This window comes from Aulonocara sp. 'chitande type north' Nkhata Bay, linkage group LG13 (genome assembly GCF_057382095.1).
Source record: "Aulonocara sp. 'chitande type north' Nkhata Bay isolate Kocher_YH1m ecotype deep benthic linkage group LG13, A_spYH_male_GT1.1, whole genome shotgun sequence".
Lineage (NCBI taxonomy): Eukaryota > Metazoa > Chordata > Actinopteri > Cichliformes > Cichlidae > Aulonocara > Aulonocara sp. 'chitande type north' Nkhata Bay.
In genome coordinates, this window is record NC_141356.1 from 29,214,662 (window position 1) to 29,240,045 (window position 25,384).

Sequence of the window (25,384 nt, forward strand, 5' to 3'; positions counted from 1 at the left end):
CTCTGTTACCATGGCAAGGAAAGGAACAGCTCTGTCTGCAGAACCTCTGCTGCAGCCATTTCCCTGCACTGCCTTCACGTCTCGCGGTTGCCATGGAGACCAGCAGAATGAGCATTACTGCACTCTGCGTCAGACATGCCGGAAGGGGCGACATGATGTGCTTTTCTCCCCCACTATGGCTTTCACTCTGCTGTGTCAGAGGCTCTCGACTTCAGCACCGCTGATCCGTTATCCCGGCTTAGCCGCGGCACATGAAGAGGCATGTGCACACACACACAAGGTGCTACAGAGGAGGGAAATACCTGCCTCAGGTGTTTGTTGAATATCAACTTAGAGTGAGGTGCTAATTGCTAAATGCCACTCAAAGGCTTCTCTAATTGCCTGACATCACCACTGTGTGCTTACACACTTATTTACGCCCCACGATTACATGAGTCTTGTGCAGAACTGAAAAATGGTTTTGCAGTACAGCACGATATATCCCATTAGATGTGAGACATCGCCAGTAGATGGGCAGCCAGTAGATGGGCAGCCAGGACAGTAATCCAATCTTTTGAAGGTCAATTATTGGATTAACGTGCCTTTGATTTATTGACTTTGGGGAAAAGAGCTGAGTGGACCAGCAGTGTTACCGCTTGTGCTATAGAGCTGTCCATGGTTCTGAATTCATGCCCCTTCACTCTTATGTGAGTGCTGATGTCCATAGAGCAACACATGAACTGAGGCAATCACCCTTGACTTGGCAGTGCTTTTCCAGAAACAGGCCAGCCACCAAATGTGCTGGCACAGCTGGTGGTTACAGCTCTGATGCTGATGTTATTTGAATGGTTCAAAGAGGGCTACAACTAATATATATATATATATGTATATATATATATATATATATATATATAAAAAAAAAAAACACCCAGCACGCCCCTGCGGGCGGTTTATCCTTCAAGCTCGGGTCCTCTACCAGAGGCCTGGGAGCTTGAGGGTCCTGCGCAGTATCTTAGCTGTTCCCAGGACTGCGCTCTTCTGGACAGAGATCTCCGATGTTATTCCCGGGATCTGCTGGAGCCACTCGCCTAGCTTGGGAGTCACCGCACCTAGTGCTCCGATTACCACGGGGACCACCATTACCTTCACCCTCCACATCCTCTCGAGCTCTTCTCTGAGCCCTTGGTATTTCTCCAGCTTCTCGTGTTCCTTCTTCCTGATATTGCTGTCATTCGGAACCGCTACATCGATCACTACGGCCGTCTTCTTCTGTTTGTCTACCACCACTATGTCCGGTTGGTTAGCCACCACCATTTTGTCCGTCTGTATCTGGAAGTCCCACAGGATCTTAGCTCGGTCATTCTCCACCACCCTTGGGGGCATCTCCCATTTTGACCTCGGGACTTCCAGGTTATACTCGGCACAGATGTTCCTGTACACTATGCCGGCCACTTGGTTATGGCGTTCCATGTATGCCTTGCCTGCTAGCATCTTGCACCCTGCTGTTATGTGCTGGATAGTCTCTGGGGCATCTTTACACAGCCTGCACCTGGGGTCTTGCCTGGTGTGATAGACCCCAGCCTCTATGGATCTTGTACTCAGAGCTTGTTCTTGTGCTGCCATGATTAGTGCCTCTGTGCTGTCTTTCAGTCCAGCTTTGTCCAGCCACTGGTAGGATTTCTGGATATCAGCCACCTCCTCTATCTGCCGGTGGTACATACCGTGCAGGGGCCTGTCCTTCCATGATGGTTCCTCGTCTCCCTCCTCTTTCTTGGGTTTCTGCTGCCTGAGGTATTCACTGAGCACTCGGTCAGTTGGGGCCATCTTCCCAATGTATTCTTGGATGTTCCTTGTCTCATCCTGGACTGTGGTGCTGACACTCACCAGTCCCCGGCCCCCTTCCTTCCGCTTAGCGTACAGCCTCAGGGTGCTGGACTTGGGGTGAAACCCTCCATGCATGGTCAGGAGCTTTCTTGTCTTTATGTCAGTGGCTTCTATCTCCTCCTTTGGCCAGCTTATTACCCCAGCAGGGTACCTGATCACGGGCAGGGCGTATGTGTTGATGGCCCGGATCTTGTTCTTACCATTCAGCTGACTCCTCAGGACTTGCCTGACCCTCTGCAGGTACTTGGTGGTTGCAGCCTTTCTAGCGGCCTCTTCATGGTTCCCATTTGCCTGCGGGATCCCCAGGTACTTGTAACTGTCCTCTATGTCTGCAATGTTGCCTTCTGGTAGTTCAATCCCCTCAGTTCTGACTACCTTCCCTCTCTTTGTTACCATCCGACTACACTTCTCCAGTCCGAACGACATTCCAATGTCATTGCTGTATAGCCTGGTAGTGTGGATCAGTGAATCGATGTCTCGTTCACTCTTGGCATACAGCTTGATGTCATCCATGTACAGGAGGTGGCTGACAACTGCTCCGTTCCGTAGTCGGTATCCGTAGCCAGTCTTGTTAATGATCTCACTGAGGGGGTTCAGGCCTATGCAGAACAGCAGTGGGGACAGAGCATCTCCTTGGTAGATCCCGCACTTGATGGTAACTTGTGCTATGGGCTTGGAGTTGGCCTCTAGTGTTGTACGCCACATCCCCATTGAGTTCCTGATGAAGGCTCTTAGGGTCCCATTGATCTTGTACAATTCTAGGCATTCCAGTATCCAGCTGTGGGGCATTGAGTCATAGGCCTTCTTGTAATCAATCCAGGCAGTGCACAGGTTGGTCAGTCTGGTCTTGCAGTCTCGGCTGATTGTTCTGTCTACCAGTAGCTGGTGTTTTGCACCTCTGGTATTCTTGCCAATTCCTTTCTGTGTCCCGCTCATGTATTGACCCATGTGCCTGTTCATCTTAGCCGATATGATGCCTGACAGGAGCTTCCATGTAGTACTGAGGCAGGTTATTGGTCGGTAGCTGGATAGCGTAGTGGTTAAACTACACGCCTTTGGAACAGAGGATCGCAAGTTCGATTCCTGCCTGGGGCGTCTGTATCCAGTAAGGGTCCTAAGGCTAGACCCCCTATGCTAAGCAAGCCTACCGCAGACATGAGCGAGACAGATAAATATGAAGGCATGCCGGCTCGGACGTCGCCCGGATCAACAAGGTCCGCGTCAGGTGTTGAGGAACCAGGGCACCCTGACGAAAAGTGGGCTACTGGAACAAGAAGGCATCGGTGGGCAAGGGACGAAAACAGGGCGTTGTTGGAATGCTACTACGCAAGTAACCCCGGCGGAAGGGGCTACATGAATAGGATGAGGGACCTATGGATTCTTCGATACCCAACATCCACAATGACGGCGAAACAACTAGTAGCTCAGTGTTCCAACATTCGAAAGAAGGGACTGCTCTCACAGCTAGAGATTGACGAGGTACAACACAAATGCTACGGCAAGGAGGAGTCAGGACGCCAGGTCAGGGGGGAGATATCATCACCCCCACCCGAGATTGGGTACATAGCCCCAAGTGCGATAGGAGAAGGATCGTTGAGTGCGAGAGGAACTGACCTGAAAAATAGGATCATGGCCAAGCTTGAAACCTGGATCCCCCGTAGCCGGTTACCAAGATTACGTGAAGTACCCTCAGAAGGTCTGCTAGATGATGTTAATGCAGCACTACGGGCAATACCTACAACCACGATTACCGACACTAACAAGCTGATCTACAATACGGCAGCAGTGATCAGTGAGATGCTTGGCTACAAGTTGAACAGCCACAAGGGGCAGTACCCTCCATGGAGAAGGAGGCTAGAGGGCAAGATCAAAGTAGCACGGAGGGAGGTTAGCCAACTAACGGAGTTGCAGAAAGGTGCGACAAATAAGGTGCCTAAGAAATACAGCAAGTTGTCCATACCTGAGGCCTTGGAAACTGCCAAGCAAAGACTCACAGCCTTGGCCAGCCGCTTGAGGAGGTACACCAGAGAGATAGAAGGCAGGAGAATAAACCAGCTGTTCTCCACAGAACCAGCAAAGGTGTACTCTCAGTGGCAAGGGAACAATAAGAGAACAGCACCACCAAGGCTGGAGACGGAGCAATACTGGAAGAGCATATGGGAGAAGGATGCAACCCATAACGACAATGCTCAGTGGCTAGAGGATCTGAGGGCAGACCACAGCGACCTCCCTGAACAGGGTCCAGTAACCATCACAGTGGCAGATATCCAAGAAAGGGTCTCCAGTATGAAGAGTTGGACAGCACCAGGGCCCGACATGGTTCACGCCTACTGGCTGAAGAAGCTGACTGCACTCCACGAGCGTCTGGCAGCACAAATGAACCAGCTGCTAGTTAACGAAAGACACCCGGAATGGCTAACTGAAGGCCGGACGGTCCTGATCCCCAAGGACCCCAAGAAGGGACCGGTCCCCTCCAACTACCGACCAATATATATATATGTATATATATGTATATGTATGTATATGTATATGTATATGTATATATATATATATATATGTATGTATATATATGTATATGTATGTATATGTATATATATGTATATATATATGTGACTGGTTAATCATTTTCTTTTTTAGCAAGTTTAAAGATTTTATCTTTCATACAAAAATAAGTACAGAGCACCGCATTTTAATCACTGGAGAACTATTTAAATTAAAACTGTCCCCTTGTCTTTATTATCTTGTCCAGATCTACCCCGGAGCAGTGGAGCTCATGCAGGTCATAGAAGATTTCATCCACATTGTTGGACTGGGCATGAAGGATTTCCACAATGCCTATTTGATGACTGGAAACTTAGGTAAGAATCGACCCACTTTGCCTTCGGGCCCACAGCCGCTGAGATCGTTTTACCATTTGTTTTGGCTTGATATGGACACATAATCCCTGTGCTCCTCTGACTCCTTGTGTCAATTTCCCCACCATCATTAATTTAGGATAAATGCTGGGCAGTTGGGGTGGGGGAGTAAAATTACTGCAAATCAATAATGTTGATTAAAAGTGATCTTGCGGTCGTAATGTGCTAAATTCCAATGAAAACGTTTAACATTCAATCCAATATCAGTAGCTTACAGCACGGGAAAACCTGCAAGAGTAGTGCCTTCACTAGAATAAATACAGACAATACTTCAAAATAACAACCACGGGTACACATTTTATTGATGCTCAAGTACATTTTAAAACACTGGGGATTTTATAACGTAGTTCAGTAAGAGCAGCACTGCTTTCTTGATATTATAAAGCCTCTCACTAATTACAGACTCTATGTATAGGTTCAAAGTTTTTGGTCAATAATCACATCAAATATTTATGTTATTCTGAAGATGAAATGGTTCGGTTTGACGCTGCACTGAACTGTAGTTCTGTGAGTAAGACTTGATTAGCAGAACATACCCTATAGCGTGTTTTGCAGTTGTACAGCCGCATGAAAAAAATTAATTAAAAGTAAATAAATAAAAGATTGCTTGTCAGTTCCTTGTGAGATTAGCAGTCATGGAAAAAATACAGTAGGAGGGTCTGATAAAAGGCTGTAAAATTGGAAGTGAAATTACAAGTTTTCTTTGCAGCTGTAATGAGCTTTTCTGCAACGCTGATTTTTGTCGAGATTATGACTTGAAAAACAAAACAAAAAAACCAAAGTGCTGCTGTGGGTTCTTTTAGCTTCGGTCGCGCAGCCTCTCGGATGATCTGAGGTCTCTGTGGCATTTCATTTTTTACTCAGCCACAAATGGTGTCTTACTGGAATGGAAGAGTAGACCGGTGGTCTTCATTTATTCATGCAAGTGAATGTGAGTGTGCACAGCTGTGCCGTTAGGCCATTCCTCTTAAGAGAAACAGAGATGTTTCATCCTTGTATTCTTTACAATAGCTAACATTCAGCTCACTTCGAGCACACTTGCTCTCTGTGTTTCTTTATGGTATGTGATTTCCATAATGATGAATCGGTAGTCTCCAAGAATAGCATACCAAACATGGTTCAATGAATGCACACATCAAAGTACCATTATGAAACACTGTGAGAGTCAAATTAACTAATGGATTTAGACTTGGAAATAAGGTTTGAATGCATTTCACATTGCCAATCATTAATGACTTCTTTCACAGATGTGAGAATATTTCTGTGCTGTTCTCCTACTTTATACTTTATACTTATTTCAATTTGTCTTAATGGCCGTCATCCAAACTCATTGCCAGTGCCTTCTCCTTATGCTCAAAAAAGCATTAACACATGACCCCTGCTTTATACACAAAATGGAATCTGCTCTGTGAAACTGACTCTAAATTGACGGTTAAGTGTTTTATCCACATTCATACAAGTTCCTTGAGCAGTTTAATGCATTTCATAGCTGGGCTTGAATTTAAACTATTTGACTCTTATTACATTAGTCAGCTGTATCACTGTCCTGGCCTCCACTCAAACCTGCTGGACTGTGGACTAAACCGTGTCCATCTGTCAGATGTGATATGACAGGAAATATTTTTGGTAAGCGTGGAGCAATGATGCAACTCACCGCTGTTTCTCAGTCTAATAAAGCACTGAGTGGCATAATCAGGGCACCATATTCAAAACATTCTGAAGTTTTTCTCCCACATGTCCATAGAAAGAAGATATATTGATTTCATGCAACAAGAAATGCAAGAAACTGAAATAATGGAATAATTCCAACACGGTCAACAACATCTTCTTGCTTATTATCATCCGATTTATTATATTTTGTTTGGGTTTTTTTCTTAATTTATGTATATGCACGCTCATTGTAAAGATTACCTTTATTTTGAAATAACAACAGCGTTACTCGGTGTGAGATCAAAAGGCAAGTAATTAAAAATAAAACTTGTGTTGAGAGGAACTTGATTGTTTTAACTGAAGGAGGAACAGCTACACTAAAAGTGTGCCCACATAAAGTGCAAAGAACACTTGTCGGTAAAAAGCTCATTTGAATAATCCCATCATTTTCTGTTAGAAATCTTAAGGAGCATGAGTGAACCTCTTAATAAGAGTATGTGAATGTTGGAAGCATCATTATTATGTAGAGTGCTAAAGCAGCTTTTCTTTTGGAAAAAGTGAGCACAAAGGCTCGGCAGAGAGGGGGGGCATTTGGCTTTTGAGCAATTATTTGGAGATATAACATTAATGAGTTGCCTCTGGCTAGAATCAACTTGACTGGCTGCTGGTGGTGGTAAAATACAGGGGCCTAGCTGGGAGAAATTATTATGCCAGAATGGACTCTCTGATTTAATTTTTTCTTTTTTTTCTAATGTCAAAATTAATTACCGCTCCTATAAAATGTTTTCGCATTTGCCACTGCAGAGCTGTTTTCAAAAAACAATCAAGATATGATTCGATACCACATGATTAATACATCGGACTTTCTAATTATCCCATCCGTGGCCAGTGCACCGGCACAGCCAGCCAATGGCAGTGATTTCAGCTCACACACACAGTGCCTTAGCGACCACGTGGCCCTTTTTGATTAAAGGAATGGAAAGTTTTGTGTCTCCATCAGTGAAAGCCAAGTGGAGAGCATCTGGCTGAGTAAGATATTGCGGCATCATTTCGTCACTAATTTATGGCAGCCTCTTGACACCTAGATAAATACTGGCTGTCACCACTGTATCGTCCTGTGTCCTCCTACTTTTAGTCAAATAACCTTGATTGGAAAAGGCTGTCCACTGCAGCAACTTGTTCTCCCTCCTTGCAAGCTAACAGTTGGAGGACAAAGTGAAGCTTGGGACATGCAAAAAAAAATTTTACACAGTCTTGAAGGTGGACTGCATTACGCTCTATTGTCTTTTTTTTTCTGGTTGTCTACTGTGAGGCTGCGTGTCATGGTCGAGAGAATATTTTGACAGTAATAGTGATTAATTTCCACTGCACACACAATAGCTGGAAATGCTCATTAATTTCTTTGCAGGATGTTTATGTTGTCTGACTTCAATGGTTTACTTAACGCTGAACCTCTCATGAACGCATTCAGACGTAATGAGCGATGCAATAAATCCCTCTTATGAAAATGAACCATACAGAATACTCTTAGTGCAATGAATCGCTGTTCAGAGGCGTCGCTGTCCGTAATTACTGCTTTATTTGTGCTGCGTAGCCCCATCAGGCGGATTCAAAGCCCCATTTACCTGCAGAATTACCCAGAACTCTGAGAGACAGTCTTCCCAGCACCATGTTGTGTTTCACAGTGTGCCCTGTGACTAAAACCACAAACACAAATAAACATGCACGACGACTGCTGCTCCCGACATCTGGTGCTACGAACGGGCCTCTTTGCAAAAACGGCAGGTCTTGTGGTGCTCTGTGATTTCATGCCCGCTGCAGGATCATCCCAAACACCTAGATGCACCTTCACTGTCACTGATTTCACTCACACATGGAGTCTCGCCAGGATTCAAATTGTACTATTGGCACAGTACAATGAACAATAGAGCTTCTGCATCAATGGTAGGATTAGCCTCAGATTCCCCTTGCTGAAGCACTACCTGACTGGGACTGGATGTGATACCAGGTAGAGAACAGTACAGCTTTATCCTCCTCTTGTAATGCTAAGGCCCTTTCTGTTGATCCTGGGTATTTTCCTTGTCACAGCCTTAGTGCACTGACTGGCCTTTTATGGCACCTCAGCAGGGAGGTGCCATAAAAGGAAAGCGTGATTAAGGTGATTACCTTTCTAGTACTTGTCAGGTGCCAGTTGTAGCTTTGGGTTTGTATTTTGCAGCAAATGAATGCGTCAAAAGCCCAGTTGGCCTGGTATGGCTGACAGATGACCTGCATATTTGCATAATGATTCAGTTTCATGTAAAATCTACCTATTAATTTGTGAGAGAATGCAGACTCTGCATGTTGAACTCGAATCAAAGGACTGCCCTTGTGTTTACTTTTGAATGACAGTGGTGCAGACTGCATGGTTATGTTCATAATTTCATTTAATATGCAATGTTCAAGCAATGCTAATAATCTATATTTCCTCGTTTTTCTGTAGTTGCCAGCATCCAGAGGCTTCCAGCAGTGTCTGTGATGACTGACATTAACTTCCCCATGAAGGGCCGTAAAGGCATGGTTGACTGGGCCAGAAACTCTGAAGATAAAGTGGTCATCCCAAAGGGCCTCTTTGTTTCCCAGTCAGCAGGTATGGGACTATATCACCGAGTCATCTGACTGCTAGTCAAATACATCTTTCTTCAAGAATCAGAGGCACATAAACAGTCTCCACGTGCAAGCTCCATCTGTCTTAGAATATATATTCAGTATATACATACATATATTCTGTCAAGCTTCAGAATTACAACCTGCAGCAACACATCTTAAATGTGCAGGGAAACTGTAGTAGATTCGCAGGATTAATGCTTCATGAATACACAATGATTGATTCACTGGCTACTGTTGAAAATTGGAAAATATATGTCTTCACATCTCAGCAGAAGTGGAATGATTTTAGCTGAGTTGGAGTGTCTGACAAGTTACTAGACTTTCAAGCAGACACATCTGTCTTCTGAAGAATGGTTTTTCCCTTTAATGTTTATGCTTCACCACTCCTTGTTTAGAAAAAGTGAAATAATGGTACAAGCCTCTGAACAGAGCCAGTTTGCTTGCCTGTGCTTGTTCAGTTGCAAGAGTTTTCCATCAGCTCAGCATTTGTAGCGTCCTCTCAAACAATGCCAGTTGCCACTCTATACTGCAATCCAGAGCCAGGCAATTTGGTTGATTGGTGTAATCAGTCTTATCCGAAATATATCAATGATAGCAAAACAAGGAATTGATCAGGATGCCACGTGCTTGACCCAAACCAATTCTGCAGTGGATTCTGGCACTTCTCTTGCTGGACAAACAAAATCAGGTGTTAGTTAATGTGATTTGTTTGGAAATAAAAGCACACCTTCAGGTTTCAGTGGGCATTTATGTAAATGATTGTATATTTAATGAGCTAACACCTAATTTGCATATATAAAATGAACTTTAGAAAACTATATACACAACTACATTTTTTTAAATTCAGAATCTAATTTATACATCTGTTTGCCCTGCAAAATATGCTTAAAATGTTTGGGTTTTTTGTGGCTGATGACAGTGTTTCTTTACTTAAAAATTCGCAAAGCATCATCATTTGCAGTAGTAATAAAAAAAGGGAAATCTATCTGACATGACATCAAAGCTTCATTTCCTCCTTCAGATATGGAGGGATCGCCTGTCTTCATTTTGGGAACCGTTCTCTACAAGACTCTTGGACTCATGCTACCTTCACCAAAGTAAGGGCAACATTTCTCATTGTCTGCGTTTTCTGGTCTGCTAGCAGGAGGAAATATGAGACAGATTTAATCCTTTGGAAGCTGCACAGGTGTCCATTTTTATTCACAGTAGCAGATCAAGTCTGAAAAACATGCTGTGCCTTTGTCGCTCCAGTGTCCCTGAAAGTTCCACTTAATACATTGAATAGAAATCTTATTTTGTCCTTCTTACAAGCAAATACTTGCATTTTGCTGCTGTTCTTTTTTTTTTTTTAGAGCTCTGTGTCACTGTAGCATGCAGTATGTAGTTAATTAAGGATGACATTAGTGTCTGGAAAAGCAGTGGGATGTCCCAAACAAACACCTGGTGTCAGACACCAATCAACAAGTCCCTGGCAGCAACGTCCCAAGGACAAACCGGTCATTCCAGCACCGTTCGGGCCAGCTGTCACAGAGAGAGCAGCAGCCCTGTGGGTAAATGCAGAGAGGAGGTTATAATGGGACACTGAATTGTGTCCTCTGCAGACAAACATGAGGATAAGCTGATCAAATGGCAACTCTGAAAAGAGAAATACCAGGCAATGTGGCTTTTAGTGTACTCGTAATTAGAGAGGCATCTATGTGTCATGTGTTTATTACATTTTAAAATAAGTACGGGAAACAGACATATGCAAAAGTCAGATGACAAATTTGAATTATTTGCTGCTCATCATTATGGACCTGCTGCATTTTCAGCTCTTCTTTTCTTCGTGTGCATGACAATTCTTCTCCCTGGGGGAAAGTACATACTGATTTTTATCTTCATTTCAAAATATAATATGTTCTGTCAACTATACCAAAGCTGGATATCCCATTGAAACATGACTATGATGCTAGCCTGTAAAAGCATATAACACAAAGCATCTTCAGGTGAGCTTTGTAGACTGTGTTTTCTAGTTTCTTTTCTTTTCTTTTTTCTTTACATAATTACTGCCAAATCATCCTGTATAGCATATCTGATGTCTAATGGGCAGCTCTTGTAGTCCTCCTTTACTGACTTTAATATTGAGGTTAGTATTCAGTGCAAGCAGCATTAGAGAAAATATGCTGCCTGACACTGAAACTTGAATTTGAAGAACTCGCACTCTGAAATGTAGATCATTAGATTAGCAGGCAGAGAGGAGCTTTAAATTCAAAAATATATGCACAATATCTTCCCTAAAACACCAAATCAGGTTTTAATACCAGCATGGCCCTTAAGCCTCACTGACTCTAAAGTTATACCTAATCCTTTAGTATTAACAGTAATTTTTCAGACATTATAAAAATGCTAGAATCTAGAGCGTTGGAAATGATGATGCATGATGTTATTCCTAATGAGGGATTCACTGTAACTCGTTTGTGTCTGTTTGCGTAGGTATTTGGCTACACAGGATGAAGGATTATGGCCATGCCACCTACTCAGACGTGTTTGTGTGCAGTCCTCCAAACAACCAACAGCATGTGGCCCAACAGGGGTTACACTATGCGTAGTTTGAATGTTGATTAGTTGAAAAGCGGGCCTGAACAGGAAACTGAGCTTTAGCACACTAGAATTTCACTCATCAAAACTGAAGCACAGACTTGTAGGATGGTCTGATTAGTGAGAGAATCTATTAAACCTACACAAACAGCTCACACATTCAGTGCAGGGATCCAGTTTAATTATGTCACCCAGTCAGCCCCAGCTGCCTGTGTGGGACAGCTGTCAATCAGTGCAGCCACATCCCAAATTCAACTATGGTGGATGAGTTAGAAAAAGAAAAAGAAGAAAAATCACCCCACCCAGCATTGTTAGGAGAGGAGAAACTGATTTGTTTGTTTGTTTTGTTTTTAATAACAGCTTCTAAATATTATTTTTAGTGCTGTAAAATTAGACAGACTCCCTTTTAGATCCATACTCCAGTGGCACTTAGGGGAAATGCAGTTTCTGCACATCAGTGTCTTCATTTTTCTGCTCTGGGGGTTGCCCCTCAGTGTAAATTCATGCACCGTGCTAAAACAGCTAAACTTAAAAATAAGCCACACTGATGAACAACACTGAAATGTTAATTGACAAGGACATCTAAGAAGCATTTAGTAAAAAGATCACAACACATATGTGTAAATATGGCTACCTATGCACAAACATAGTTACACATACAGCAATTATTATCATCCATGTTTGTAAAAAGATTTATTATAAATTATTATAATTCTTTTGGTTTTTTGACTTGATCTTCTCCCGGTGAATGCGATGTTAAGCTCTTTTTTTCCCCGTTTGTTTCACATGCCATGTTTATTGTGAAATTTTGTTCGAGTCTTGACTAAATGCAGAATGACACATTTGAATAATTAATTTTGTAATTTTCTCACATCTCTGTTTGATTCAGGAACCACACAGTTGTGAACTCCAAGGTCATAGCTGTGACTGTGAGACCCGAGCCCAAGGCCACTGAGTCCCACCTGGAGATTGAACTGGCTCACTTGGCAAATGTAAGCACAGTAACTAAAATGTTCATACACAAATGCACAGTAAATACTATATATAGTTTGGATCTATAGTTTATTGACCTTCATGTTCCTTTGTTAACACTACACAAAGAGTTTTTGTTTGCTGGCTGAGTGTTCTACAAAGACCACAGCACGTATCATCTCCCATTAGCTGACACACAATGGCGGTTAATTGGCTCGATAATTAATTTGTGTCAGGAGAGAGCACTACGTTCAGATAATTACAAGGACAATCCCTTTTTATGATCCAGACCTTTTTATTCATCTTTGAGATAAAGTGCATGTAAGTCTGAACGTGTCAGCAAATTTGTGCATGCGTGTGTGTGTCTGTGGTAGTGGAGTTCAAAGCTTTTTTGTGTGATCTATGAAACACGTTTTCAAAAAAGCTAAATAAAAGGACAAACGTGCACTTGATTTATAATAATGATGATGGTGGTGATGAAAATGATGATGAGTTATCATCATAATTTACCAAACATTTTGTCCTTTTCCTGCCTTCCAGGGAACAATGAACCCTTACTGTGCGCTGTGGGACAGCACCATACTGTAAGTGGGCATGCACTTTCACTTCTTTTCACTTTTTTTGTTGTTATAGGTATTCATTGTCTTCTGTGTGTGTTTTTTTGGGATAATTTCCATGTTCAAAATCAGGGTGATACATTTTTCTGGGTAAACCATTACAACATTATTGGAACTGCAAAGAAACTGCATTAAACCTCATTCAGAGTGAACAACACGGTAGGCCAGTTGTAAGTCATATGAGTTTAATGCTTGGCTGTAAAACTCACACGTGTTGATTTAAACCTGTGTTCATACTGACTTTGAGTCAATGATGGCAAGGTCCTGAAGTTGCAGAGTTCTTGTTTAGTGAATGTCATCATGACTCCATCAAGTTTTCTATCAGAACCCAACACGAATCAAACAAATATGAGTTACTAATACTAATGAGTTAGAAAATAGCCCGTCTCACAGCAGTTGAGACATTTATATCTATACCAGTCCTTTACAAAATAGTTTGAGTGCATACAAAACTAAAAGGCAGCATGTATAGGCTTCAGCAGACTTCTTAAAGATATTCATTTTACAGTAAGTGCTGATAAAAGTCACTGCCTAAGGTGCCGTAGCATCAGTCAAAAATACTGCAGAATTATATAACGTATCAGGAGGGAAACTCCCACAAATTATGAGGACACAAAACACAACCGCTTTACCTAAACGAAACACAGCAGCTCATATAGAATGCTTAATTTTATGGTGTAGAAATGTGACACTCCATAAGAATACAACAAATATTACATTTATGTAAAGCCAATGACTTGAGTAACATTACATTTTGCACTTTTGCTTATCTTTTTTTTTTTTTTTTTTTTTTTTTTTTTTTTCTAAATGACATCAGAAACAGCAGTATGCGACATTACGTGATGGCAGAGCTTCAGTTCATCCTTTGTCATTTTTTTTTTTTTTTTTTTTTTTTTAAATAAATAGGACAGGGGGAATGAATGAGAGAGAGAGGGGGAGAGAAAGAAAGAAAACCAAAGGGGAGAAGAGACGGTGAGAAGGGGGGGGAAGAGAGACAAAAAAAAAAAGAACTCCTGGGTCACCTGTATGGAGAAAAAAAACAAACAAACAAACAAACAAAAACAAACAGAGGAGACAGCAAACAACAAAGAGCAACATAATAATAGAGAAAACAAAGCACCATCACAATAAACTAGCTAGTCATAGACATCAATATTTACTAAATAATAAACGATATTGTGCAGCACGCAAGATAGACAGCGCACAGTGTGCTTTGAGGCAGCAGCCAAGAAAGCTTTAGTCCGCGTCTGTGAATACCCATGTGTGCATACCTGTGTGGATCAGCATGCTTGCATTCCAAAGGTTTCTCCATGTAATGATCTGCTAGGGAGTGTGGGGGGGCCACAGCCCCGTCCTCCAGGGTGTGAAGCGGGTATGGAGGAGATACACTTTTGCTTATCTGAATAAGTTGTTTGCTGCTTGATGCATAGTCCTCCAAACTGTGTCTGTGTTTGAGATTGTTGTGCCATTTGTGTTGATTTGATGTCACCTTCTCTGCAGCAAACAGAACAGTCCCGTGATTTCCCATGTTGGATCATTTCCACTCAAAAGTGGAATTTTTTTCGTACTTTACAATAAGACTTGTTCACGGTGTCAGTACGTGTTAATTAGCCTCAAAAAGACATCATGAATGATTGCCCCTGAGGTAGTGTAGAAGGCCAGGTAGACTGCCTCACGGCTGGAAAGAAAAGAAGCATCACATAACAGGTGGGGGGCCAGGGCAAAAGAGGTCAGATGGATGGCCTGAGGGCTGGAAATCTGCTGAGCTAGAGAGTTTAGAGGGTGGCTGCAAGGCTAGGGAGAAAAAAAAAGATGGTTGGAAGAGTTGTGATTGGTGGGCAGTAGTTTTGATCCAGGACAGGTAGACAACTGGGATGCAAATACTTCTGAAGTGGCAGCAAATTAAATATCAGTGAGTCTTACAGTGGCAGACACCAGTCTTAAGACCTGGAGCAATTGGGGTAGTGCCCAGTAGTCATGGCGCAGAGAAGACAGGCTATTGAATATTTGAGGGATGGACATTTCACTGGGTGTTGGCAGGGGCGGCTGATGGATGGTTGGGGTGGCCGATTGAACAGCTTAGGCGGCTACACAAGCAATTACCTGATGAAGAATTCCAGTGCTGGACATCAAAAAGAAAGAGAGAGAGAAAGAACTCTGGTGGCTGTTGGGGCAAATGGCAAGGCAGGATCCAAAGAAAGATTTGCTCCTGGGTGGTTCAATAAAACTTGATAAACCTAAAAATGAAACAGGGTTGGATACTGCAAACAGCAGGCAAGTCAACTCAAACTGCATGAGGGATTTACAGGCAACAATGTCTGCAATGGATATCATCGAGTGGGCGCAAGCCAGCATTTCACATAATGAAGAAAGAAAACATTTGGTGTACTACAATAAGGTTGTAGTTTTGTCTGCATTTGTCTGCATGTGTTATAGGAAAAACAAGACTTTTCCTCCTTCTGTCGCATTTCGGCTGCACAGCCATCGTTTGCGTCATCCACTTGGGCGATACATGTGTCTTTTAAGCTCAACAAAAATACCAGGATTATTATAGAAAACTACTCAAGCTTACCTGAAATCAGTGGAAGAGAAATCGTATTTTTTAGAACTACAACATGGACAGCGGTATTGTTTTTTCTAAAATAAGAATACTAACACTATGGATGGATCATGTTTTGTAGAACTTTTGTTCAGTTTGTTGTTTATTTTTATTTTTTACCTGTAACAGGATGGAAATGTATTTACTAGAAATATGTTTGATTCCAGTTTCACTTAATTGTGTACAACCTAACAGCAATAGTGGATGAACAGATCTCTGGCAAAGGCATATAAAAGCTTGTTACTTTCACTGTGAAATAGCATCTGAATTGTGCGCGGTCTGTCCTCTATCACAGTATTTGAGGGCAGCTGGTCTATTTTTGAACAGCAATGATACAACTGGGACAACTCAGCTACATTCTCTCTGTCTGACTTTCACAAACCTAGTGTTAACTATCTGATTTTTTCCCCCCCCCATACTACATTAGGTAATTTTAATCATAGCACCACTGAATGACTCCATGGTATGATAATCATTTTTCAAACATTTGGCTCTTTCTATTATCCAATAGGATCCACTCTTAGGACTCATTGAGGGGATGATGTGCCATCTGTCAGCCATGTTGGTTCAAACCAAATGAGAGTGCTCATGTTGACAATTAGCAGAGAGAAAACATTTGCAAGTGGAGAGCTATGGTCCACGTGCAGGTTATGTGAACACTGAGCTGGACTTTAACATAAACTACACGATCAAAGTATTTTTAAACAAATGTGAACAAATCTTTCAGAATAGGCTTTATTTATATAAGACTTACAAATAATGAAATGTTGAAATTGACTATAACTAACTTCCAATGTAATATTAAAGTAGTGACCATAATATTAAACTGCTTGAAAACAGTGAGGGCTCAGTTCACATCATTATTATGGAGGCCTATAGGTGAATCTGCTGCAGTTGGCTAGCTTTGAAAACGACAGAGAAATATAAACAAACACCACACACTGAGTTCTAAAATATCCAATATCTTTTTTAAATTTACTCTTCCGGTCTCCAGGTCCACAGCACTGAGTGTAAACATATCAGATGCATACACTTTTATTACTTTTTCAAATGTCAATATTTTTTTTTCTTTTTTTCTTTCAAATAACCTCGAAATTACCAATATCCCACCACTGTGCCAAGGGAACAATAAAAAGTGCAACCCAGTGACTTCAGATCAGTTAACATCCCTGTTGTGGTCAAAAATAAATATTTAGGGAGAATTAATCTGCCTGACAACTCACTTCACCTTATCCCTAGCTTTCATAAATAACATTTTAACTATATATATATTAATCCATCTTAGAATATCTTAGAAGTGATATGACACTGTGAGTCTACCATAAGGTTATTTTACAGTTCTGACTTGTCTCTTTCTAATGCTACGATATAAAAACAAACTAGTTGTAAAACTAGGCGGTTTTCTTCCTTACTGCCCCCAAACTTGTAGAAAAAATAAAAATGCAGAATGACGTTCCAAGCTAGTTCTGGCCTTTTGACGTTGCCTTGCAATTAACTGCTTTTAAAAATCCTCTGATGCTTGGGAAGCAGTGCATGGAAAGCCATATGAGTGTCTTTTTGACATTTTAATCGCAGATGCTTCAGGACCCTTTCTCGGATTATCAAACAGAGTCTCGTGGAAGCTAAACATCAAACGGCTGAGAACATTTGCAGATCCTTAAATAAGGATTCACAAGTCAGCATCTTGGCCCTTCATTAAGACATCTTTAAAACAGAGAATTTCACTGCCTTTTATTTCACCCTCAAGGTTATTTTCTTGTTTAATGTGTTTACTCTAAGCAAGACAATGAAGTACGAAATTATTGTTATTTAAATATTAAATAATGACTTTCTAGTCAAATATATTGATGGATAAAGTCTTTTTTCCTAGCATGCAAAGACACGTGTTTGACACAAGTTTCGAATAAAACAAAAATAAAGTATAGCAAGGACTCGAGCAGTAAAACGTGTTTTAAACAATTATGTGTAAAAACAAAACAAAACCGCCGAATACAACGGAAAGCGCTTTCAAGTCACGTCTTTAGCTTTTACTGAATGCACCTCGTTAGTTTTATCTGGCATTTCTAAGTGCTGCACAATTCTTAGCAAGAATTTACCGGGAGCACTCCACTTCCTGAGAAATTAAACCTTTTTAATCATTTAGATGTTAACGTGTGAAAGCAGCTGTCACTGCTTCGAGTTCTACAAACATCTGGAGAAGCTGAATTTGAGCCAAAAAGGCTGCACCCTACACTCTCCAACTGCTCCAAATCCTATGAATCAAGAGAAACCTCTGCAACAGCAACATTTGCTTTCCATTTGGACATTTAAAAAAAAAACCAGCAGCTTCATGGCGGTGTGTTTAAGTGTTGAATCAAAATGTATCTACTACAGCAACAAAGAAGATGCCGCCATCCACAAGTTTGTCTGTGTGGTTCAGTGGTAGTCGTTTACTCCATGAGCTGGGTGGAAGCTGGGACGGAGTTCATGCAACCACGCCTAACCTAGTTTTTGAATATAACATTAAATCTGTGACAAGTCAAACAGTAACATTACTGCTAAGAGAGAATTTACATTTACTAATAAATTTGATAAGCATTGCTTTCATTTTAGTTGTGCCTGGTTTCATGTGAATAATGCTGTATCTGTTCACTTCAGTCATGTCCACGGTCAACTCTGCCTGCAGCATAATGCCATGTAAAACTCAAAATCACGTCTCACTTTATCTTTCAGCTAATGCGGTATTTGATTTTAGGTTTGGGGGTTTTTTGGGGGGTATTTTGTCTTTGTTGTTGTTGTTTTGAAGAACTCTCCAATGGTTTCCCCTGTTTGACGTCAATCTTATTTGACATTTTCATATCTGTGATCAGCAGCTGTCAAGCTTTTTCACAGCATAGGACCACAAAGAGACACATTCGCTCCATAGACTCGCACTTCATCAGATTTAGTCTCAGGGACCCATGTGGAAAGATTTATGTCAATTTCCAAGGGCTGCTTTTGAGTGGAAACTGTTGACAGTGCAGATGTAGAGACAATAATGGTGAAAGCGCCTTTATGTCTGGTGGCTGAAATCAAAAGGATGGCACCAGGTGAGAAGTGACAGTATGAGTGATGTTTAATAATTCTAATTGTAAGCTTTAGTCAAACAAGGGCTGATAGTGGACTGATAACGACTCTTAACTATGAATTAATTCACAGTAAAAGGTATTTTTGCATTTGTGCATGGGCCAGAGGTTGGGGTAATGCACATGTACACACAGTGAAGTATGGCATGCAATACTAATGCACCAGCCCCTTGCAGGCGATAATTATCTGATACTTTATGCATGCAGGAATTCTATCTGACTCCATTATTATTTAACTTAGATAATAGATGTATTTTTATATTCGTATAGATGACCAAAGAAAACTTGTGTACTTTCAATTATGGCTGTCTGAACTTACAGTTCGCAACACAATTTAAATTTACCAGTCACATAAAGTTTAAATATTGGTATTTAATACCAAACATTGGACAGTAGATGCAGTGCAGTACAGTGCAGACAGTAGTGGATGCACTAAAGGTCAACTAAACTGAGGATAACAGGCAGGCCATTAAGCCAAGCTCAGCCGGATATGCTGGTAGATCACCTGATAACAGCTCATCTCAGTTCAAATGATACCCTTTTAGGCATCCAATTGTCAAATCTCATAGGGAGGTCTCATTGGCTGCACAGAGTTGCTGCATCTTCAAACCACTTTGCACCACCACCCCTCCACCTTCATGCTGTCTCTGACTTAATCAGTTTTCTGTCTGTCACTCATGCATGCTGTTTTGTACTGAGTGCTTTCCATCAATCCATGCACTTTTTTAACCACGTATCCAGTTTAGGACCACAGGGATGTCTGGAGCCTATCCTAGCAGGCAAATGACAAAAGGTGGGGTAGACCCTGGACAGGTTGTGACTCCCAGAAGAACCAGACTGACAAATAAAAATGTTTGCTAATGAAAAAAAAATCTCTCTGTTACTACAGTGACCCTAATGAACTGTAGTGATGCTTGTCCCTTGGTGTATTTTATTAAACAGATACACGATACATTTCATTTGTATGCACCTGTAGGGCTAGTCACACCCTCACTAATAAATACAGATGTCACGTTATCTTGTTTGTCTGCCTCGTTTTGAAGGGTCTTGTCCCACTCAGGGAATGTTAGGGATTAATCCGATTTCCCTGATACACAAGAATATGCGCTCATTTTTCTTTTCTCTTCACTCAGTTAACACACACAATGTGGCCCACAGGCTGATATAAATTGCCCATCATCAAGAGATCCAAGATGGATGGAATCATTTCCCAGCATTGCCCCCTCCCTCCTCTGCCTGCCATTGTGTGTCAGTCTTTCAAGACTTTATAAAATTGCCTTAAGTGCATAGCCTAAGGCACACTTTAAGCTCCCATCTCGGTGTCTGCCTAATCTAATGTGGGCATGCAAGGAATTTAAAGGTTTTTGCATCCCTATAGAAACATACGGTTAGCCTTGCTTATGTGCAGTGTGACAAGTGAGGTTAAACAACTGCACCTATGGTCATGTAGCGTATACAGCAGCGCCACCATGTTGGCTTAAAAATAATGATACAGATTTACTGTTTGACTTATGCTGTAAGTATAATGTCTAAACATGTGGGTAAGGTGTACATTTAGTAACAGGATGTGTAGAGGGGCTCAGTCTTTCAAAGTTAAGTTGTGGTTTAGCAAGACTCAAAGGTTTAAATACTGAATGTGCTTAAAACTTTGTGAGCTTTCTTTGTAACTCTTGCTGTCACTTATCTTGCGGCTTGACACCGAACTGCGTAAAAACCGGAGCCCCATCAAGTTCTGTCAGAAATTTTAAGTCCTGTAAGTTTTGATGTAAAGTTGTCAATAGATCACTGCGTGGATATAAAGTGGTCAGCAGTTGGTGTGTGATGAATGTCATGTCATCAGTCTTACTGTGGTCAAAAATGTCACTTTCTCTTGGGGATGTTTTATATTCTTGGGCCACCGAGCCCCAATAAGGTCAGGCAACACATCAAACGTGGCATACATAAATCCCCAGGCAGGGATTGTTCTCCTGTCAGCTTCCCCCCGGCACAGAGGATAAGCAAACATCTAACAAGTCAAAAGTTAGAAACAGATCATGCCAAGGATTGAGTTTTCACCAGGGGAGAGATGGATTCATCCCAAAGTTACAAAGCATCACACATTGTGTCAATCTGTCACGTCAAAAGAAAGCCTGCATTGGAAAGTAGGTTGTATTAGATCGTGACAATCAGTTTGAGTATGTAATAGCACCCTACTTGTTACCTTATGGTACCTCATCACTCTCCTACAGGAATTACCCAAAGTGCTGAAAAGTGTGCACTATTGTTATAAAATATGTGCACAGCAGTTTTGTCACGTTAAAAGATTCTTTTCTAACCTTTACTCTGCAGCTGTGCAAAGATGTACTGACTACAGTGTTGTGAAGAAGTGTTTTCCTTTCCTGATTTCTTAGTTTTGCATATTTGTCACACTTACATGTTTATCTTGTAATATTAGATAAAGATAACCTGAGTAAATACAATGTTTTTAAATCATGATTTCATGTATTAAGGGGAAAAAAGCTATTTGAACCTACCTGGCACTGTTAAAAAAAACAATTGCCACATCTCCCCAACCCCACTCCCTTTGTTAAATCATTAATTTAATGGAATTTACCACAATTTTTGGAAAGCTGAGTTGAATTTAAGCAGCCACACCCAGACCTTCTGAATCAAGAAGTCACTTTAGAACCTCTCTGACAAAGTGAAGTAGGTTAAAAGATCTCAAAAAGCAACACATCATGCCATGAGCTAAAGGAACTTAAGAACAAATAAGAAAACAAGTCACATCAACCTTGGAAGGGTTCCTAAGGCATTGGGACTTCATCAAACGATGGTGAGAGTCATTTTCCACAAAAAGAGAGAACTAGGAACAGTGTTGAGGCTTCCAAGGAGTGTTCGGACTATCAAAATCACTCCAAGAGTGCATCAATGACTCATACACGAGGTCCAAAACAACGCAGAAAAGCATCTAAAGAACTGCAGGCCTCACTTGCCTCAATTAAGGTCAGCATTTATGATTCAACAATAAAAAAGAGACTGGGCGAAGGTGGCATCCACAGGAGAGCTCCAAGGAGAAAACCACTGCTGACGATCCCCAAAACTTCTGGAGAAATAATCTGTGGATTGAAAAGACAACAGTCAAGTATGGTCATGGTGGTAATGTGGTATGTGATGGTAATGTGATGGTCTGAGGCTGCTTTGTTGTGTCAGGACATGAATGACTTGTTGTAATTGATGGATCGATGAATTCTGCTCTCTACTAGAAATCCTGAAGGAGAATGCCCAGCCACAAGTTTGTTCCCTGAAACTCAAGTACACTTGGATTATAGAGCATGATAATGATCTGAATATCAAATGCTTGATTGCGGTTGTTGCTGCCAAGGGTGGCACAACTAGATATTAGATTTAGGAGGTAATTATATTTTCGCACAGGGCCAGTTTGGTTTGAATAGCATTTTTTCCCCCTTAATAAATAAAATTATCATTGAAAACTGCATTTTGTTCTTGCTTAAGTGTCCTTTGTCTAATGTTAAAATTTGTTTGATGATCTTAAACATTTAAGTGTGACAAATAAGCAAAAAGAAAGTCGTGGTGATATTGCGTACAGTTTCTCACTGGGTTCATATAGCTGTAAATAGATTTGCACTTGCTTAAACCAACATTAATCTTAATGTTGAAACTGGAACATCTGGAGAGCCACACACCTGTACAGACAAAAAAATGATGGAAAGTCCAACATGCAATTTCAACATTGAACTACTTCTGCAATCATCAGCAGTGCGGTATCATAAAATCCTTCTCAGCTATCATATGACTCCTATTCCAGGGCTAAACTTGCTCCATATTTCACCCACAGGTGCTTCTTTGGTGACTTGTAGACATGTTGTTTATTTGCTTCAAACGTTCATTTTGCACCAGTTTTGAAGAAATTAATGTTTCTGATATGACCAATTCGTAGAGGTTCTGCTGTATGTATAAATACATATAGTTTAATTTATTTATAAACTGTGATTCAAATTTATAACTAAACTTTTTTAAGAACTGCTGATGCTAGCTTAATGAGTGGGTCATTCGCTTTTTTCTCTTTTATCCTTTCTTTCTTTTTCTTTTGGTTTTTGTCTTAATTGGTTTATGCTTTTTGTTTTAGCATGCAGTCTGCTGAAAAGCACATATCAGTTGTGTACACAGAATGGTCACAGCCCAGTTAAGAAGAGAAGCAAAAGGGGGAGGATATCCGTTTATCGTTTCATTGCTGTGCACACACAAACAACCCACAGTGTCGGTTGGCCCTGGCTGGAAATTTGCAACTGGCTCCATGGTCTCTTCCAGGAATAATAAATATTTCTGCCACATTGATCAAATGACAAAGCAGGATTAGCTCGCACAGCAGCCACTGCCCGCTTAAACAAATCAAAAGCCAGTACGTCTTATATTGTCTTGAATCACTAGTATGCATCTTTTTCCCTTTTTTTCTTCTTCTTGGCTTTATAAAATTAGTAGTAGGGTGAGCAGAGCGCCTTGCAGGACAACAGGTGTTTGCTAGTGACGGCACGAAGCTAAAAGTCAGGTTGGGTGTTGCTGCAAAGGCTGTGTTCAGAATAAAGCCTCGGTGATATTTAATCAGCAAGGATGGTATTTCTGAAGGCACAAAATGAGTCGGGGGTGAATGACAAATGGAAGAGAGACGCTCCTTTCATTTCACCTACTAGTGGTGTGAAGTGGGGACTGGCTGCAACCATTTGCGCTGCCTCCGCGGGGTGGTATTAGTTCTGCGGTGTTTTTTTAGGGGAGCGCTTCACGCCGGGGAGCGACAACTTTCGTGTAAAATGACTTTCAGGAATGACCCAAAAGCATCCTTTATTCCCGTCATATCACTAGACTCGAAGCCGAATAAGCAAACCTTGCGACGGCGTGCGTTTATTTTTTCACTGCATCTGCCTCCCCCCCTCACACCAGCAGAGAGGAACAGAGTATCAATCTGATGCTGTCCACCGTTTCCAGGGTGAAAATCCCCCTAAGGAAGCATTCAAAAGCTGCTAATTAAAACAGCTGAGGGGGGGAAAAATCAGCCGAAAGTGGGGGGAGTAAAAAAGGACAGGATAACCGGGGGGGGGGGAAGAGGATTATAGTCGTTTGGAAAAGATCTCTAGAAGAATATAAAGCACGCAGAGAGGCAAACAGGTAAATATAAAGGCTTTTAACTTGTGCATGAAGAGGAAATAACGCTGTTTTCTGTATCACTCGACTCGTTGGTATTTATCTGCGTATAGCGAATCAATCAGCACCGGTCTGCTTGGACAGCTCCGTGCGTCCTCCCCCTCCTCCGTCTCTGCCTCTCTATCTGCTCCAGCTGAAATGCTGCTCGTAGCCACACCAGAGCCGTGTCGATTAGTCTGTTCGCTTTTTTTCTTCTTCTTTCTCTCTATGAAACAATCTCTCCAGCTCTCGAGTCATATTAGTAATAATTAAATAAAAACGCCGAAGCGATGTCGAGAAGTCCTGTGAAGTCGTGTCACCGCTGGAATTAAACCTCTAATTGCCTCTGCCTCCTCCTTGCAGGAACGATTCTTGGGGAGCCTGGTCCACAAAAGGATGTAAAACGGTGCTTACAGATGCATCCCATACAAAATGCTTATGTGATCGTGTATCTACCTTCGCCATTTTGGCTCAGCAACCAAGAGAAATAGTAAGTAGGCTATTGATTTGCTATTCGATGTGGGTTTCATGAGCTCATGTAAAGGAGAAAGGCTCCCTGTTCGTGTGTGTATGTATGTGTGTCTGTGTGTGTGCTGGTGAGAATGAAAATTGAATCTTCGTGTGTGCTAATCCTGTTAAATAGTAATACAGTGGTAAAGGGGAGATTGTGGGGGGGAGTATTTTCTAGTTTGGGCATAGACTTAGATAGATAGATTGTGTATGGGCATGCAGAGGGGGAGGGTGTGTGCGTGCTGGTGCTTGTCTTTAAGTGTCTCCTCATCAATCATGTTAGGGAAGAGATAAAGATAAAGTTCACCTTTTTTGGGTGCTGTTTTCTTTACTGACCTGTCCACAAAAAAAGCTGACAAATTCTTGCAGGTGAGATCTTTAAATTGTGTTTTGAGCACAATTGTGTGTTGCAATTAGACTGGGGTAAAGGAAGCAGGAGCCTGTAATTTCCTGAAAAGATAAAGTAATTAAATCTGAGAACATGCAGTACTTACACTGTGGCCTTCCTCTCTGTCAGGCCTAAATCATACAGCATCATTTTTCTTCCAGCAAAGTGCTTATTTTGTCTAGCTTTGATTTACTGAATATGGTTTATAATATGGGAAACCGCATTAGTGTATGTGAAGGAAGCCTCAGTGGCTGGCCCGCGATTGGCCAGCCTCCTTGACTTCCAAGTGTGACTGAGAAAACACAGCATAAAACAAAAACATTGGTTATAATTACTTCCACTGTTTATTCTCCTGCAACATGATC

The 25,384-nt window shown here is 41.5% G+C and overlaps 1 protein-coding gene across 7 annotated transcripts in view; it reads left to right on the forward strand.

Annotated features, from left to right (window-relative positions):
• Nucleotides 1-25,384, forward strand: part of adgrb3 (adhesion G protein-coupled receptor B3) — a 122,071-nt gene that overhangs the window by 76,118 nt on the left and 20,569 nt on the right. For all 7 annotated transcript variants that reach the window (XM_086259762.1, XM_086259765.1, XM_086259759.1 and 4 more), the window contains 6 exons: nucleotides 4,613-4,721; nucleotides 8,911-9,057; nucleotides 10,099-10,174; nucleotides 12,544-12,646; nucleotides 13,167-13,210; nucleotides 24,485-24,611. In XM_086259762.1, the coding sequence (XP_086115888.1) occupies nucleotides 4,613-4,721; nucleotides 8,911-9,057; nucleotides 10,099-10,174; nucleotides 12,544-12,646; nucleotides 13,167-13,210; nucleotides 24,485-24,611 (606 nt within the window). The remainder of the gene's footprint in view (nucleotides 1-4,612; nucleotides 4,722-8,910; nucleotides 9,058-10,098; nucleotides 10,175-12,543; nucleotides 12,647-13,166; nucleotides 13,211-24,484; nucleotides 24,612-25,384) is intronic.